The sequence below is a fragment of the Cyprinus carpio genome, chromosome A11 (assembly GCF_018340385.1).
Source record: "Cyprinus carpio isolate SPL01 chromosome A11, ASM1834038v1, whole genome shotgun sequence".
NCBI classification, from domain to species: Eukaryota; Metazoa; Chordata; class Actinopteri; order Cypriniformes; family Cyprinidae; genus Cyprinus; species Cyprinus carpio.
Window position 1 is genome coordinate 4,147,795 of NC_056582.1, and position 17,457 is coordinate 4,165,251.

Genomic DNA, 17,457 nt, shown 5'->3' on the forward strand with positions numbered 1-17,457 from the left:
TTAAAATGTTGAAATCAAGCTATCTCGTGCTACTGCAACAAAATTACCCCACTGTAAAATCAAAAATACAGTGAGCAAAAATTTGTAAGATTTTAAAACTCATCTGATTACAGCGATGTGGATGTTTGCACAAGCTCTGCAGTTCAGTACTCCAGTAAAGTCCAGTCATGTCACTATTTACAGGGCTCTAGACTAACTTTTTGCACTGGTTGCAGCAGCACAAAAGTTAGGTGCACCCAAATTTTTGATATAGGCAATATTGACTTGTAAATGATTAACTAAAGTAACTTACTGAAAAAGTGTTGGTGCTTAAAGTGCTTCCCTGAGCTGAAATTTTAACTTAAAACATCTCAAGATAAATTAAATAAAAAGAAAATCGAAATTAATTGTTTTAAGGGCTTCAAACTGAAAATCTCATGGCTCAATGTCTTATGGACTATCCTCCATTGCAGTCACATGCCCCTCGGATGGCCAACTCCTGTAGTTTGGCCTTCTTGATCTTTGGCCTTGGCTAAACCAGCTGGCCACACTCTCTCTAGCATCACAATCTTCCAGACTTGGCCACTCTACACTGATTCTTATCAGATCTTCCACTGTGTCTGAAAAGGGATGCTCTAGTGTCTGATTTGAACAGCTAAACAGTCCCTAAACAGCTTATACTATGGTCTCAGCTATTAAAATAGTTCAGTTTTGTATGTAATAGCAAAGGTATTATATTTCATTTAATTTTTTTATTAAGTTAATTTAGAAAAACGTTTGGAGCATTTTTTGTTTATTAAATATAAGTTTTAGTTTTTTTTTTTTTTTTAAAGTAATGACCAAGCGGCCAGCGTTAGACAGTGAGCCTATGTTTGATCAATTTAGCCTTCTCAAATCATCACGACCTGCCTAAAATAAAATGTATAGATATAAAACAGTTCAAGCATATAACAATGTTTAAACGTTAGACCCAGATAAATGTGCGCTATATCCAATAGTTTGTGCCGAGACGCTGCGTACATGGAGACGCCAGCGTGATCACTTGTATTTTTTTCAGTAGAACTGTTCAGCTGCACTGCTGCTGCGGGACACTAAACACGTCGAGCCACTCTTGACAGTCGCGGTAGCATGGTCTTGTGTTGTTTCCAGGAAACTTTTTGCCACCTCGAACAGCTGGTCGCACTGGTGCGACCTCTGATTTTTTTTAGTCACACCATTGAGAAATTGGTCGCACTCTAGAGCCCTGATTTATTTAGTACTTTATGCAATAGATAGCCTTAAATCAAGCAGCTTTACAGTATTAAACATAAAAAAAAAAACAGAGTCGGCGTCGCTTTCAGTTAGAATTACAACTTGATATTCTGTCATAACGCAGCTTTCCAGTGTGGAGCTAGCTAATGATAAAATCTTTTTATTAGTGGGGGGAAAAACGTTTAATTAAAGTGATAGTTTGGTTTTCAGAGATCAAAGCTTGATCTAGCTCAGGACTGTTTTGATCATCATAACCCTATAAGGTATTTTAAGAGATTGTAGTTAATAAAATTGTTTATCCAAAAATAAAATGTCTACCTTTACTTTGTTTCTTATCCATATGGCTTACAAAAAGAGATTTTAGGCAGAATGATGTCATTCAGCTACTTTCTCATATAGCTTATTAAATGGTGAATAAGAGTTTCTCTGCCATCTCATTTTGTGTGCCAAAATATTTATTTGTATAAATTAATTGTATAATTGTAATTAAATAATATGACTTTCAAAAGCTGAAGTGATTCCCATAATTTATTTGTTAGAATATGTATAACTCAATATTTTAACTAATTGCAAAAGATAAATAATCAAAAAATGTCTACTGATTAATCAGCTAAATAATCGATTAGTCGATTAATCATTCCAATAATCGTTAGATCAATCGGTTATCAAAATAATTGTTTGTTGCAGCCCTACTATATAGCTACTCAAGAGTAAGATGAGACTAGCTGAAACTGTGTGTGTTATGTCCCCTTTAATAAAAATAACCTGCAACTGTATTTTAAGTACATTAAACTGGTATACTTGAAGTCTGCTAAACTGGAACAACTAATTTTGTGCACTTTAATTGTCTGTTATTAGTGCTGAAGTCCAACTGAAGTCCAAAGTTATACTGAAGTATATCTGATTGTGCTAAAGTGGAGCTATTGCAAGTATACTTTCGGTACACTTTAAATATCTTACTTTGACATAATCTAACAATGAACAATATATTTTTTTAAGTATTTATTAATATTAGTCAATAAAAATGCTCATGTTAGTTCATGGTACATTAACTAATGTTAACAGATACAAGAAAGGTTGGGCCAATAGACGCATTCATTGTCCATTGCCGATGGCTGACAGACATCACGATGTTGAGCCGGTATTGTGATTTTACAGCTACAGAACCAAATGACAATCAATGAAAACCAAAGCCATGGTCTACTGATCATCTACTGATCATTACTGTGCGTCACATCATTGCTTGGCTGAGCACTGGAGTCCAGCTGGTTTGGTTTGGTGAAGATGACATGGTATACTGTACTTACCAGGGCTGATTTGCCCACACCGCCAGAGCCCAACACCACAAGCTTGTATTCACGCATGGCAGGGTCTCTTCACCAGACTCCTCAGTGCTCTAAAAACAAGATAAGACAAGAGAATGAGTAGGTCTCAACATATTGATGTGTGTTCGTTTGTGTGTGGGGGGTAGAGAGAGTCCTGGATCGTAGCACAGGTGGGGGGATATTGCAAGCATGACCTCTTAAACACAAAGCAGCTGTGGGCTCTGGATGGAAGTGTGCAGTCTAGAGCCAGGACTGAGGCCTGCAGAGCCTCTGGGCCTACAAAGATTTAACCCATGTCAGCAGGCCCACACTGATCTGGATGCTTCAAATTAATCTACAAAAGGAAAGAGGATGGTGGAGGAAAGAAATTTGCTTTATGACATAAAAACCCAAGTCCATTATATAACAGGACAGAATATGCATTTATGTTACTGTGTAGGAAAAGTTAACCAAGATAATAGTTAACCACCACTGGCATTTAAAGCAAATAAACCAGAGTTGTGGTCTGAAGAGCTTTATTTACAAAGCATGACATGCACATTGATCAGCGAAAACCATTTATTCCACCCGACCTTGGAATCAGCAACTTAACCTCTTCTCCAAATGCTGCTACAACCATGTGGGATCTGTTCTGAATGAATAATACATACAGGACAATCCCTTTTGTGTAAAAAGGGGTCACATGCAAACCATTCTACTGGTTTTCATATAGTAAACACACATGCAGCCAAACACAGGTCTTCTGAATTTACACCTCTGTGTTTGGGCCGAATCCAAACAGTGGCCAGGCTGTGTTCACTCAAGGAACACTAATCTCATCCAGTGTTACTGGAGAGGTTCATAGGTGCTGTTGCTCAAAAGCTTTGGTCCATTTCTGCTTTTGCAGGATTGGTCACCATGCAAAGAGAAGAATTTTCATCCTTTAATGGTAACGGCAGTGTAGAAAAGGTGATGCAATGCCAAGCTGGGGCCACCGAGAGGGAAACTGACCAGAGGTAATGTAGAACTAAAACTCAGATGTGATTAGGAACATGTCAGAAGCAAATGACTTCCATTCGCTCATAATGTCTGGAAAAAAAATAAATAAATATTGCACACAAACAAAACACCTCTTGGCTTATTAAAAAAACAGCTGCAACTCCAAATAATTCAAATTATGTTCAGAAACAAGCAAATTTATGCATGTCAGTCCTCAACAACCAGTGAAACACTTTCATTCTCCTTTTACTCCATTTGTTTCCCTAGGACACAAATAGACGCATTCAAACAACAACAAAACATATATTCCTTGCCCACTCAAGTATGGCAGCATTACTGAATTTACATATTCTTCCATGTAAGGATGGAGTGGATAGGCTGTTTCCTCCACACAGCATGAACACAGCTAAACCTCCCTAATAGTCATTAAAGGCAGTCTGAACAATCTGTGGACCATAACAGCTGCTCTGATGAAAGTCTTTTGAAGTCAAAGGATAATACTTCAACTAAGATGGCATTTAAAGGTCCAAAGAGAGGCTGAGGGCCATGGAGCGGTGGTGTGCTGGATGAAACCTGCAATACTTTGCCCAGCTCAAACATCTGACAGAAAGTCAGTTTGCTTAACCAACTTATTTAACAAGAATTTAGGGCCTTTCGCACCACAGGAACCTTTTCATAGTTCCAGAACTAATTGTGGACCTACCCACTTTTCGGCGTTTTCGCCCCGCCGGAACTTGGTATGATTTTAGTACCTGACTGCATTTTTCAAGAACCAAATTAGCTCCTACTCCGGAGCAGGGTCTAACCAGCACAACTGGCACTACCCGTGACGCAAGTATACATTGATTGGCCAAACGCATACGAAAACGCCCTCACGCACCATGATTTAAAAAGTTGTGTACACATACTGTAAACATTGTGTCAAAATTTCTAAAGTATGATGAACAGCGATGACGGACGGACGGACGCTGAAGTGCAGGCACTTGTAGCAAATGTAGCACTGCCAGCTGCTCGTTGGAGAATCTTAGTCCTCCTTTCCATTCTTTCAATTTCTTTTCAAGTTCTTTCATTTTCCACTTGCTTTACATATACATCGACATTTCATGTCCATTACTGTGAAACCCTCGAGTCACAACAAAAACACAAGAATCAGAATTACTCAGACTGTTATTATAATAAAGATATATAAGCTCCAACATAAAAACAAAAATAAAAATTAAAAACTTTTTTAAATGTATTAAAAAAATGTTGATGTAGGATATGACTTTAGAAACACAATACAGCTAAAGCCACAAGTCTACAAATGCTTCATTTAAAATTTCATAATATAATCTGTAAAACTGTGAATTTTATGAAATATTTTCTAAGGCCATGTCATGTGTGCTTTTAGAGAAGGCTAATAAAATTGATTTATGGCCCTTGTCATCTCCTGTAAACTCTCATGTAAACACTCCTGTGTGCTTTCTCTTTATGTTTGGCTCCAAATACTCCATGAAAAAAAAAAAAAAAAAAAAACATGATCATCATTCAAATTACCATCATTTTTTGTTACTATCAAATTCCCATTGTTACACAAAACATTTTAAATAAGTTGATATAAAACATTTGAAAAATACATTATTTTTTAAAGTGTTTCGGGACATAAACTACATTTTTACCTCATGCCTCACATAAGTTTTCTTTGTGTCAGTTGTGGCGAGCTCAAAAGTGACCACGCAAAAGACGATCAAGGTGTGTGATTATTTTGAATTAGAAGGAATTAGAAGGAAACTCTGTAATGTCAGATTGGCTTACAATAACTCTACTGTAGCGATGCATAATCATATTCATTACAGGCACCTAGGCGTTAGCTTAGAGACTAGCCAAAGCCAGCTAATGCCAATCTCTACAGTCGTGGCCAAAAGTTTTGAGAATTACATAAATATTAGTTTTCAAAAAGTTTGCTGCTAAACTGCTTTTAGATCTTTGTTTCAGTTGTTTCTGTGAGATGTACTGAAATTATAATTACAAGCACTTCATACGTTTCAAAGGCTTTTATCGACAATTACATGACATTTATGCAAAGAGTCAGTATTTGCAGTGTTGGCCCTTCTTTTTCAGGACCTCTGCAATTCGACTGGGCATGCTCTCAATCAACTTCTGGGCCAAATCCTGACTGATAGCAACCCATTCTTTCATAATTAATTCTTGGAGTTTGTCAGAATTAGTGGGTTTTTGTTTGTCCACCCGCCTCTTGAGGATTGACCACAAGTTCTCAATGGGATTAAGATCTGGGGAGTTTTCCAGGCCATGGACCCAAAATTTCAACATTCTGGTCCCCGAGCCACTTAGTTATAACTTTCGCCTTATGGCACGGTGCTCCATCGTGCTGGAAAATGCATTGTTCTTCACCAAACTGTTGTTGGGTTGTTGGAAGAAGTTGCTTTTGGTTGGTGTTATGGTACCATTCTTAATTCATGGCTGTGTTTTTGGGCAGAATTCTGAGTGCTTTACTGTTGGCATGACACAGGACTGATGGTAGCGCTCACCTTTTCTTCTCCGGACAAACCTTTTTCCGGATGCCCCAAACAATCGGAAAGGGGCTTCATCGGAGAATATGACTTCGCCCCAGTCCTCAGCAGTCCATTCACTATACTTTCTGCAGAAGATCAATCTGTCCCTGTTGTTTTTTTTGGGAGAGAAGTGGCTTCTTTGCTGCCCTTCTTGACACCAGGCCATCTTCCAAAAGTCTTCGCCTCACTGTGCGTGCAGATGCGCTCACACCTGCCTGCTGCCATTCCTGAGCAAGCTCTGCACTGGTGGCACTCCGATCCCGCAGCTGAATCCTCTTTAGGATACGATCCTGGCGCTTGCTGGACTTTCTTGGAAGTGAAATCTCAGCAGGTCATTTAATGACAGCAATGAAATGCAGTGGAAAGGTTTTTTTGGGATAAAGTTAATTTTCATGGCAAAGAAGGACTATGCAATTCATCTGATCACTCTTCATAACATTCTGGAGTATATGTACAGCCCAGCACCACTGCGATCCCGTCAGCACCGTCTATTCCTCGAAGACCCGCTTCGGTGGTGCTGTGTGATGTCCAGGTGCTTTCCGAAATTCTGTTGGCTTATTTTCGTTATCTCTGCGTGTGTGACTTCAGTTCCTGCAGAGCGTGTTTTTTCAAGTGCAATATGTTTCCATCACCCTGTTTTAATGCGCATTTTGAAGTATCTAATGAGAAACAAGTGATGGAAACGCCAAATTTTGAATAAAAATTCCTTAATTCGCAAAAAGGTTTTATGCTCGCTTGAGGTGGTTTTTGACTAGTGCGAAAAAGGATTAATGCGAATAATGGGAGATGCAAATGCATTTTGCGAATTAATTCCTCTAAGCGCATATAAAAAAAATAATTTGACTTTGCGCTATCAGGCGGGATAACTTGACAAGCAGCGGACTGCATGATCACGTTTCACAGCATCTGAAATGTCGTTATGGTCGTTCTGAAAGGCCTGAGCAAAGTCTGTCATCTTAGTATTGCTGTATAATGTCTTACACGACTGCGTTCTCAAACAGCAGCATGCATCCACCTCCGAAAGCAATGACATCATTTATTGTGTTTCGTCTGCTCGCTCTGAGGCGCAAGTAATTTATCATATAAACCTATGAAAAATATTATATTCAGTTCTCCTAGTTTTCTTACTGATACCTAGTGCCAGTTTAACAGGAAGCCAAGATTTTGTTCTCTTTGATGCTTTGGATGGAAACAGCGCTTGTTCACAAATGTTTTATGTGATATTTCAATTATGCGCGCAAGTTAAATTCGCAACTTTGGATGGAAACCCTAATCGCCTCAGGTCCTGTTTTTCTTTTGTTCGTTTTGTTTTTAGATGATACAGCCTACATGACGAAGTATGTTTTTAAAAGCGGTTTTAATGATACTCCTTGATAAAATTCCCTATTGTTTTTGTCTTGTGTTTTAATATGTTGACTAACGTTATATGAAGAGGAAGAATTCTGTCAGGCTATTGATTGATTTTTCATGGTTCTGCATTTCCCCAGCTGATTTGAATAAATAAGCATTGGCTGACGTTGAGTGTGTGCTCTTCTATTTTTTTTTAAACGACTGCCTAAAATTAAATGATGATAACATGAGGATAGAAAGAGTACTGCATAAGTGTGACCTATTTTAAGCGGAATTCATTGAGGGATTTGTCAGAGTGATTCATAGATTAAGTATTTCAAATGTAGGCAATTATATGCACGCACAACGTTTTTTTTTCTTACCATCTTTTGGGGGTTTCTTGCTTTTAGACTAGTCGGATTCAAAACTTCTGTTTAAATGACAGTCAAATTTGTCGTTGCGCACATCCCTACCTAGGATGCCTCAGAGGTGAGTAAAACGCAGCCTAATTAAAATTTTTGGGTGAACTAAGCCTTTAAGTTTTTCAGGTTTGTAGGTGTTTAGGTACAGAAATTGAATAATCAACTGAAAAATAACATTGCATAGTATTCACTGTATAAGTGAAATACGGTAAACGGTAAATTTGAGCTCAGATTACAAAAAGAAAAAATTATGTATTATCATACTTAATGTGTTTGATAATACATACCTCCTCTAATTTCAAGTCAATCAGATCATTGCACACTGAGATATGAGTCTCCATGTGTTCACACTGTCTGGTGGCCATTTTGAAAGCTGTCTTTCACCAAAAGAGGAGCCCTTTAAATGTTCTTTTTTATATATTTAAGCCTTTATTTTGGGTAAGTTTCACTACTTATTGTAAAATTAAGAGATTAATGTTTAGACTTTTGCATATTATAACCTGGAACTTGAATGTGGGAAATAATTACAGTTAGATCCAAAAGATAGTTTTAGCAACACAGCGCAGATGCTGCAGAACACAGTTAGCTGACTAGCCGTATAAGATTGTGTGCTACACTAAAAAATAACTTCACAGGCATTACTGGCTAGTACTTTTAAATCCATAATATTCTAAATTGACAGTTTATTGCTGGTCTGTGGTTAAATACTGCTTTAATTTTTAAAGATTTCATATTATTTTAAGGTAAGCTTAAAGGGTACACTACCATGAAAAATTGCACAGCTTCAGTGTGACATCAATAAGAAAAAGTAGAACTCCATAAAAAATGACAAAAATAATTTATCATAAAATATTCATGAATTTAATACATGACCTAGATTATTTATTTTGCAAAATCTTGTCAAATTAATAAATATTACATGAAATTTATAAAAAATTGGTGAAGCTCAGTGTGCTTTAAGCTCTTCCGCATTGAACGCAAAAATTGTGTAGTGTTTTTCAGCCTTAAGAGACTATAGATAAGTTGACATACATTTAATAAGAGGCTTCATAACGAGGCTAGTTTCGGTGTTCATCCCCGTGAATTAAATGTTTGTTTTATTTGATTTTTGAATGTGTTACTTAGCTGAACATGGACTAGTCTAGATGTTGCAATGTGCTTAAATGACACTTCATTATGAATATTTAACTGATCAGATTGAATGACTTGTTGCTTGATTTTAGTGTTCTGTTTTTTGGTGATTGACTTTGTACCTTTAATTATTCTTTTAAAAGGTTGTTTAAAATAAACAAGATTTTTTAATAAAACATGATGTGAGCTTAATGGGAACAGGGTGTGCTTAAAGGGTACAAACATGTACCCATTAAGCACAGCCGGACATTTTGAATTTAATGATGTGTATCTGAATTAAAATGATTTTGTCATATAAAATGAAATTAAATATTTTTTGTGTGAGAGATGAATCTTATTTTAACATAACTTTTTGTACTGAAACCAATATCTTGTGCACTAAAAATGTCTCGATGTAGATTTTGGTGAGCTTAATAGGATCATTTACCCTATAGATTAATTCTCTGCAAAGGTTATTCAGTCAAGAGCATTAAGAACTGCAGCTGGTAAATTAGTCTGTGTCACTTTAAGACACAAAGCATGGATCCAATATAAACTTACACATCTGATTTCTTTCTCAACTGTTTAAGACATAACCAACAGTTTTGGAGGATAATCAGCAGATGGTTATTTATACAATTTTATTTGTCCGTTCAAATGCAAGGAGGCATGAAAAGGAACTATATTCAGTGTTTGTGCATTGTCAGAGATGCGGCTCTCTGTGTGCATGCTGTTTGCATTATAAACGACGTGCAAGTACTTTGAGTAATTTCTTGTCTTCCTTCGCTTGAATGGTTTCACATCACTTGAATGGTCAAATTCGCAAGGTGTATTTGTCCGTTCGAGCAAAAGAAAACACGAAAAGGGAACTCAGTTCAGCTGTTTGCGCGCTGTCAGAGACCCAGCTCTCTGTTTGCGTGCTGTGTGGACTGTAAACAGCGCGCGAGTACTGAGTTTAAAATCCCTTGAATGTTTGAATTAGGGTTGGGCCGATAGACATCACGATGTTAAGCTGACATCATGATTCCTTCCCCCCACCCCCTCTCCCGCAATCCTCCACATCCCAGTCCAAGGAAATGAAGTATACTACAGAAATCCTAAAGGGAATAAATAGTCGACAAGATGGGAGGATTTAAAAAATATTTCAATACTTTTTCCCCCAATTATATTGTTGGGTAATTATAGGCTACTGTATATAAACGGCGTGCATCAGGGAGCTGCCATGGAAACCGCTTTCGAATGCACGCTCTCATTTTACTTTCACTTTCGAGATTCGCGATCACATGGACTCTATACTATGATCGGCAGTATTTACCACACATTTTACAAGATTAGATGTTTGTCATTGGTTCTCAGGATCTGCAAATAATTTGCCATCATCCTCAGTCATCTCTCCTTACTCTTTATGTGTTAAGTGAACTTTCATGTACTGTAATTCGGCTAACCTTGTAGTGTTTACTGTAGACGTTGTCCGATGCTTATTTGATAGACATCACCCAACCCTGGTTTAAATATGCAAGGCTTAAAAATTATGAAAAATTATCAACTTTCCTGATCGGGCCAGTGTCAAATCTGTCAACTGTCAAGAGTGTCTTTCATACTGGCCCCGGGGCCATCGGGCAGTCCTTATTGTCGAGCCCTGATAAATAAATAAAATAAATATGTTCCAGTGTACCAAGCAACCAAGAAAAAAGGCAGAACTCACTTGAAACAAGCTGCACATTTTTTTTTTTTTTTTTTTTTTTATCAATGTCTCATTTGCCATCATTAAATTATATACCATCATAGAGCAGCTCATACAAAAAAACTCACACATTTTTCTCCACAAAATATCACAAAAACACTATATCATAAATACTTTATTGCATTTTTTTTTAAGTTATGGCATTTACTGAAAGAGATCATGCTAACCAGACAAGCAATTACACCTTGTTTAGAACGGAACCCTGGCAAAACATGTTGAGTGCAAACATTGTGTTATCAAACATAAATGAAAAGAAAAAGCACGAAGTTTGAACAGAAAGAATGTATCACAACGGATACCACTTAACCACAATTTCTCAACTGGATGTTGCCGTTCACAGCCTGTTTAGTCACAGTTAAGGCAGACAAACAGACAAAACGTGTTATATAGCCTCATAGTGGTATTCAGTTTGTCAGTCTATCAAATTCTAATTGGACTATTAATTTGTTGCTCTTAACAGATTCAGCATTTTACCAAATTCTTAAGGTCCAAACAGCTTCAAGCCCTGAAACATCAACTGTCAACTTACAAGACTTTTCATCCCACTGATCACCTTAAAACACATTTTCATTAATTTAGTCAACTGAATAATCTAAAGGTGACTAAGAACTAGGGCATGGCGGTATATCAAGTTTGTATGATATATCGATATTTTCTTAATATACAATTCGATATGAGGCAATACCGTTTATATCGATATATACAGTAGTTTGATACAAGCGCATCTGAAAATATAGCAGAGAATGCATAATACAGGATAAAATAAACAAACCAATTTGGTCTAAACATGTGACAAGCTTCATATTAAGGCCTTTAAAAACTGGTAACACATAGTTTATAGTTTCATTTCGCATATAGTTTAAGTGCCTCAGCCCGTCATATGCTCTGACAGAATGGCTGCATGTGCCGCTGTCAGAGACACTACTCCCGGTGTTTAATGTGTTTGAGATGTGCTGTCTTCCCGAATGCATAACTTACATTTCACAGCTATATTCTCCATCTGTAAATGTCAGAAAGTCATGAAAATATTTCAATTTTTCTGCCAGAAGTGCATGAGCCTTCTGCTTTGGGATTCTCCGTTAAACTTCACTTCAGTGAACGAGCGCCGCCACGCGCATGCGCGCCAAACAGACAGAGCTAAATTAAATAGGAGTGCAAAAATTCTACTAAATGACTATAACATTAATTTTGCTGAAATATTTGTAGTTGGACAATAAATGTAACGTAGAATTTTAAACCTACAATTAAGTCTATTTTTTATGATAGCACTGACTGTAAGCTGATTGTAATGGGGTAATCAAAAAAGCCTAAAACAACTCTGTGCTTTTGTTCTCATTTATTTAAAATTTTAGTTTAATGAATTTAACTTCTAACGTTATAATGTTAGAATGAAATGTGATTTTATCCATTTTTTGCACATAATATAAAGGCTTACATGGTTACATTAACTTTATTTGTTTTCATAGCCTTTAATATGTATTGTAGGGATGTAACGATTAACTGCGAGCTGGTTGAAAATCGATTTAAATATGTGATGATTCACATCGGTTGAGATGCTAAACAAATCGCGATTCATTTAGATGTAGATTGTATTTAGATTGTATTTTTTCTTTTCATCTTGCCTCTGTATAATGCATATTAAACTTCATTAAACTTCAAGTGCAGCGCTGCTTTGTTTTCAGCAGAAACCAAGGAAAAGCTTTAAGTGCCACCTACTGGCAGAAAGTGAATCTGTGTCTCGTTCAGCTCTTCTGCTGTTTCATGCAGATATTTTTATGTATAGTTTCACAAAACTGAAGTCAAACCATCCTGTTTTTACTTCCAAATTTTTAAATTACACAATCTAATTTAAATTAAAAACTGCTCACGTTGCATGTATGCAGCATCTTTGTTTGGATCATGATTAAAATGCAGTGGTTGCCTCTAATTTTAAATGGAAAGAGCACAGAAAGTCTTATTCTGTTCATATGAAGAGATTTATTTTATTTGTGTTATTTATTTGATTTGGGGCTTGTTTTCATTTACATTCTATTTAAATTTTGTCATTTAGCAGACGCTTTTATCCAAAGCTATGTACAAATGAGGACAATAGAAGCAATCAAAACCAACAAAAGAGCAATAATATGCAAGTGCTATATTAGTATATTATAGTTATATTATAATTTCACAAAGAAATGTGCAGCATTTTGTCCAAGCAATAATAAAAGGACACAAATTCATATTTTGTCTTAAATATCATTTTGTTTAAAAATAAAAATCATGAATCGAATCGTGAGTTGAGTGAATCTTTACATCCCTAATGTATTGTTTTGTTGGACAGTATTGGGCAGTATGTAAAATATATATATATTAAATACAGATTTTTTTAATCCAAATACAAAAATGAAGATACTGACATATATACCGTATATCGCAAATCGGCCAAAAAATATAGAGATTTTTTCCCCCGAATCGCCCAGCCCTACTAAGAAAACAGCTTCAGTGTGACACCACAAAGAAACTAAATCTAGTGTTGGACTGAAAAAGTCAACCTCATCTATGAATGTGACAATGGCTTTTCTTAATTGCACTAACTATCAAAACTTAAACTAAAGGAATGATAGTAAGCACCATGCAAGGTGATCTGATAATTGAAATTATCAGTGAAAACTGATAATTCCCTGTAAACTCAAACATTAATCAAAGAAAGTACAAGAAAAACAAGAAACCAACCTGGTTCATGTTCTTGTCAAATTATCCTGCTCATCAGCAACAGACAAAGACCACATCCTTTGTTTTTTGGAGTGAAGATGAAACCTAATTATAAAGTCACAAATCTCATTAAGAGACATTCATAAACCTACTGCCACCTCTGGACAATACTGCTTCAAGTTTAACCTATGTACATCCTGTTGAAAAATGATGAGTCAGTCTGCGAAACCGTTTAACGTGCATTTCCCCATTCTATTCTTCTCATAACTTAGACAACATCATATCTGGAAATGTGGTTGGACTTCCGTTTTTCAGGTTGAAGACGTGAGAAATATGCTGGTCTCATGTGAATATGACAAACTACCAGATGAAAGATTACAGCAGGGCTTCTGTAATATTCTTATAAATTAATACATACAGCAGACAAAAATAATTAAATGAGTCTTATCCTAGTCTGAAAGCAACTGAAATGGATCACGTGGAAGTCAAAAGAGCTTATGATTAGACAACAGATGGAAGCATCAAAACAGATCAAATGATAACTTGTTAGGTAAAAAAATGTTAGCCTGAATGCACTGCAAGTCGCTTTGGATAAAAGCGTCTGCTAAATGCATAAATGTAAATGTAAATATAACTGGTCTGTACTAATATTTTTTTAAAGTGATATATACATTTTTATTGTTTTTTTAATCTATCATTTTACACTAATGAACCAATGCACCGGCTGCTGAGTCTTATTGGAATAGCACCTACAAATTAGGGCTGCACGATTAATCGCATGCATTTGTCATGCGTGTCTCATCAGTAAAGCTGGTTCCGTGATTAGCGGTAAATATCCGTCACCTGTTTTCAAATGCACCGGGAGTCTCATACACAGAGCCGTAGTTCACTGACAAGCTACGCAATATCGTGTTCATAATCGAATGCGATTAATCTCAATTATGAACATAATATTGCTTAGCTTGTCAGTGAAATACGGCTCTGTGTATTAACTGCCGCTCCCGTTTGAAAACAGGTGACAGACATTTACCGCTAATCACGGAACCGGCTTTACTGATGAGACACGCATGACAAATGCATGCGATTAATCGTGCAGCCCTACTACAAATGTACACAATTATGTGCCAAGATAGAAAGTGTTCACAAGAAATCTAACTTACTTAATGAACCCTTCACATTAATATCACATCATTTCTTAACAGAAACTGCATGCAACCATTACAAAGTCCACTTGTGGAAAATAATTATATTATATTATATATATATATTATATTAATAAGTACAGACTACATTTCTGGTGTTAATTTTTATCCATCTAATTACTATAGCTCTGTAATATGTTTGTTAATACACAACAACATATGTGTTTTGCTGCTGGATTTCCTGCAAACATATTGCTCAATGTAAAAATGTAATTAATAAAAATAAAAAAAGTAGATAAAACAGAAATAGAATAGAAAATGCTAGTGTCAGAGGGTCATAATAATAAGACACCTACACTAAAAATAACTATTGTTGCACTAAAAATATCATCAATATATTCTCTACAACAGACATACAATGGGAAAAAGAGCACATGTTCACAGTTAACAGACCCAACAGTGAAAAAGTTATATGCAATTTCCACTTAACATAAGAAACCTGACTCATATGAGCTTACTTATATCCATTCATCTCATTATCTGAAGTATTAAAAAAACATAATAATGATTCAATCCGCGGAAAAGAATAAGGAAGCCTCACTCAGACAACATTTCACAGTAAAACCAGCAAAGAGAACAGAAAACTGCTTTGCTAAACATTGGTGTCTGAAAAAAAAAACCCAATGCCAATTTACGTCTATTCAGCAAAACCAGTTGATCCGTGCTAGTCATCTAGGGATTCTAAACTCAACTTTGAGACAGAATCAAGTTATTATCAATGTGGCGATAATAATCAGCTCGCATTTGATTCCTCATCAGATACAGGGAACATTAGAGTGTAATACATGAAGATGCACAACTACTGAACCTTGTAAGAGAGGGCTGTTTTGATTGATAATGTGGATAAATTACATGCTTATACGCTGACTGGATTGTTTAGTTTAGGCAATAATGTTAACTTTAACCACACACTTTCGATTTAGACTAGTAATGCACACATTTATTTCAAGGTGAGACAGAAGTTACATATAAGATGTTTATAAAGTGTGTTATAACGACAGTAAGCGCTTATTTTGGTCAGTTTCTGATGTGGTTAGATTCAGTCCGTGAGATTTGTGCTAACATGCTAAGACTGCTGGAGCCAGATAAAACTACTTACTATCACTTTATATTTGTTTAAGGGGCAAAACACTATTGGCATAGTTATGGACTACAAGTGAACAAAACGACCCACATCACACAACACATCTCTTAGTGAATTTCTGAAGTGAATTAACGGTCCTTATCAATAGTGACTGTTAGCGCGCTCGTTTAGCCGCCTACCTTCACACACCCGCCGGAAAATCCCGACCAACTTTAGCGTGTTCAGCTGCAGTCAACCTCAATCTCTTTTCTCCTCAGCAGACTGGGTCATTCCACGAAACAGCACCTACGGCTGACACTCGTGAAACGAGCTTTGGGATAAAAAAAAAAACACGGCCGTGCTGCCCTCAATGCGACCTCACGAGCCGCTCACGTAACGTACCTGTCACTCACTGCCTCACTGGCCTCAGTTCTCAGCGCTCCAAGCGCATGCTAGCACCGCGATTTTAGCGCAGAGTCTCATGACAGCTTCCGGTGTCGGCCTGAATCATGGGCCGCCACCCGACAAAACAAAGGTCGCGATGAGAAGATTTACTTGTGTAATAAGGTTAAACTCTGATCAAACCCTGTTCTTAACCCTAACCTTAATCTTAATCTAAATATACACCAGAAATATGCAACTATTGGGTCCTGAATTCAATGCACTAGATGCCGACCCCCCACCCAAAAATTTTTTTAAATTAAATAAAAATATTTTAAATTATTCTTCCGCACTAACACAAACATGACACAAATCATTTTGTATGAATTATGTTTTTTTGTTTTTGTTTTATGTAATTGAAAACAGACCTTTAATCAAAATAATAACTTTTCTCCACTGACAAGGCACAGTTAAGACAATTAGACACTTTTCAGAAATTTATAGACAAGGTAATTTCTATGTTCCCATGTTACCCACATTTATATGGCGCATGATGAAGACATGACAAAGGGACCTTCCCATGGTCTTATGTTCCCTATATTTATATGGCAATTATGAACACATGCTTGGAACACATGGGGGAAGTCATGGCCTCATGGTAAGAGAGTCGGACTCTCAATCCAAAGGTTGCAGGTTTGAGTCTCGGGCCAGCAGGAATTGTAGGTGGGGGGAGTGAATGTACAGCGCTCTCTTCACCCTCAATACCCTTGAGCAAGGCACTGAACCCCCAACTACTCCCCTGGCACTGCAGCATAAATGGCTGCCCAGTGCTCCGGGAGTGTGTGTGTGTGTCTGTGTCTGTGTGTGTGTGTGTGTGTGTGTGTGTGTGTGTCTGTGTGTCTGTGTGTGTGTTCTGTTTGAGTGTGTGTGTGTGTGTGTGTGTGTGTTTGTGTTTGTGTTCGTGTTTGTGTTTGTGTGTGTGTGTGTGTGTGTGTGTGTTTGTGTGTGTGTGTGTGTTCACTGCTGTGTGTGTGTGCACGAATTCCGAGTATGGATCACCATACTTGGCTGTATGTCACTTCACTTCACTTCACTTCACTTCACTTCACTTCACTTCACTTCAGTGTTCCCAGGGTTAGGGTTATGCTATCATAAGGACATGGGATTAACCTTGGGAACATACTGAAAGTAGAGGAACATACTGAAAGGATGCTAAAAAAAAAACATTTTACATTTTTATGATTAGCAGCTCATGTGGGAATAAAAGGAAATGAGGAGTGCAAAGAAAAATATATACAAAAAAGAGATATAAATATTACATTTACATAGAAAGGCTGAAACAAAGAGTATAGTTAAACGACAAATAAAGGGTAAAAACAATGGAAGGAGGATAGAACAGGTAGATGGTTTTATGACATTCAAAGAAATGC

At 36.8% G+C, this 17,457-nt stretch overlaps 1 protein-coding gene across 3 annotated transcripts in view; it reads right to left on the reverse strand.

The window, feature by feature from the left end:
• LOC109103832 (ras-related protein Rap-1A-like) overlaps positions 1-16,178 on the reverse strand; it is a 31,362-nt gene extending 15,184 nt beyond the window's left edge. The window contains exons 1-2 of one of the 3 annotated variants that reach the window (XM_042765953.1): positions 16,049-16,178; positions 2,538-2,626 (exon numbers count right to left, since the gene is read on the reverse strand). In XM_042765953.1, coding sequence (XP_042621887.1) covers positions 2,538-2,594 — 57 coding nt within the window. In that variant the 5' untranslated portion in view covers positions 2,595-2,626; positions 16,049-16,178. Of the gene's footprint in view, positions 1-2,537; positions 2,627-13,402; positions 13,547-15,846 lie in introns of those variants that run through there. The other 2 variants (XM_042765951.1, XM_042765952.1) reach the window with 2 other exon arrangements.
• Between the last annotated feature and the right edge of the window lie 1,279 nt (positions 16,179-17,457).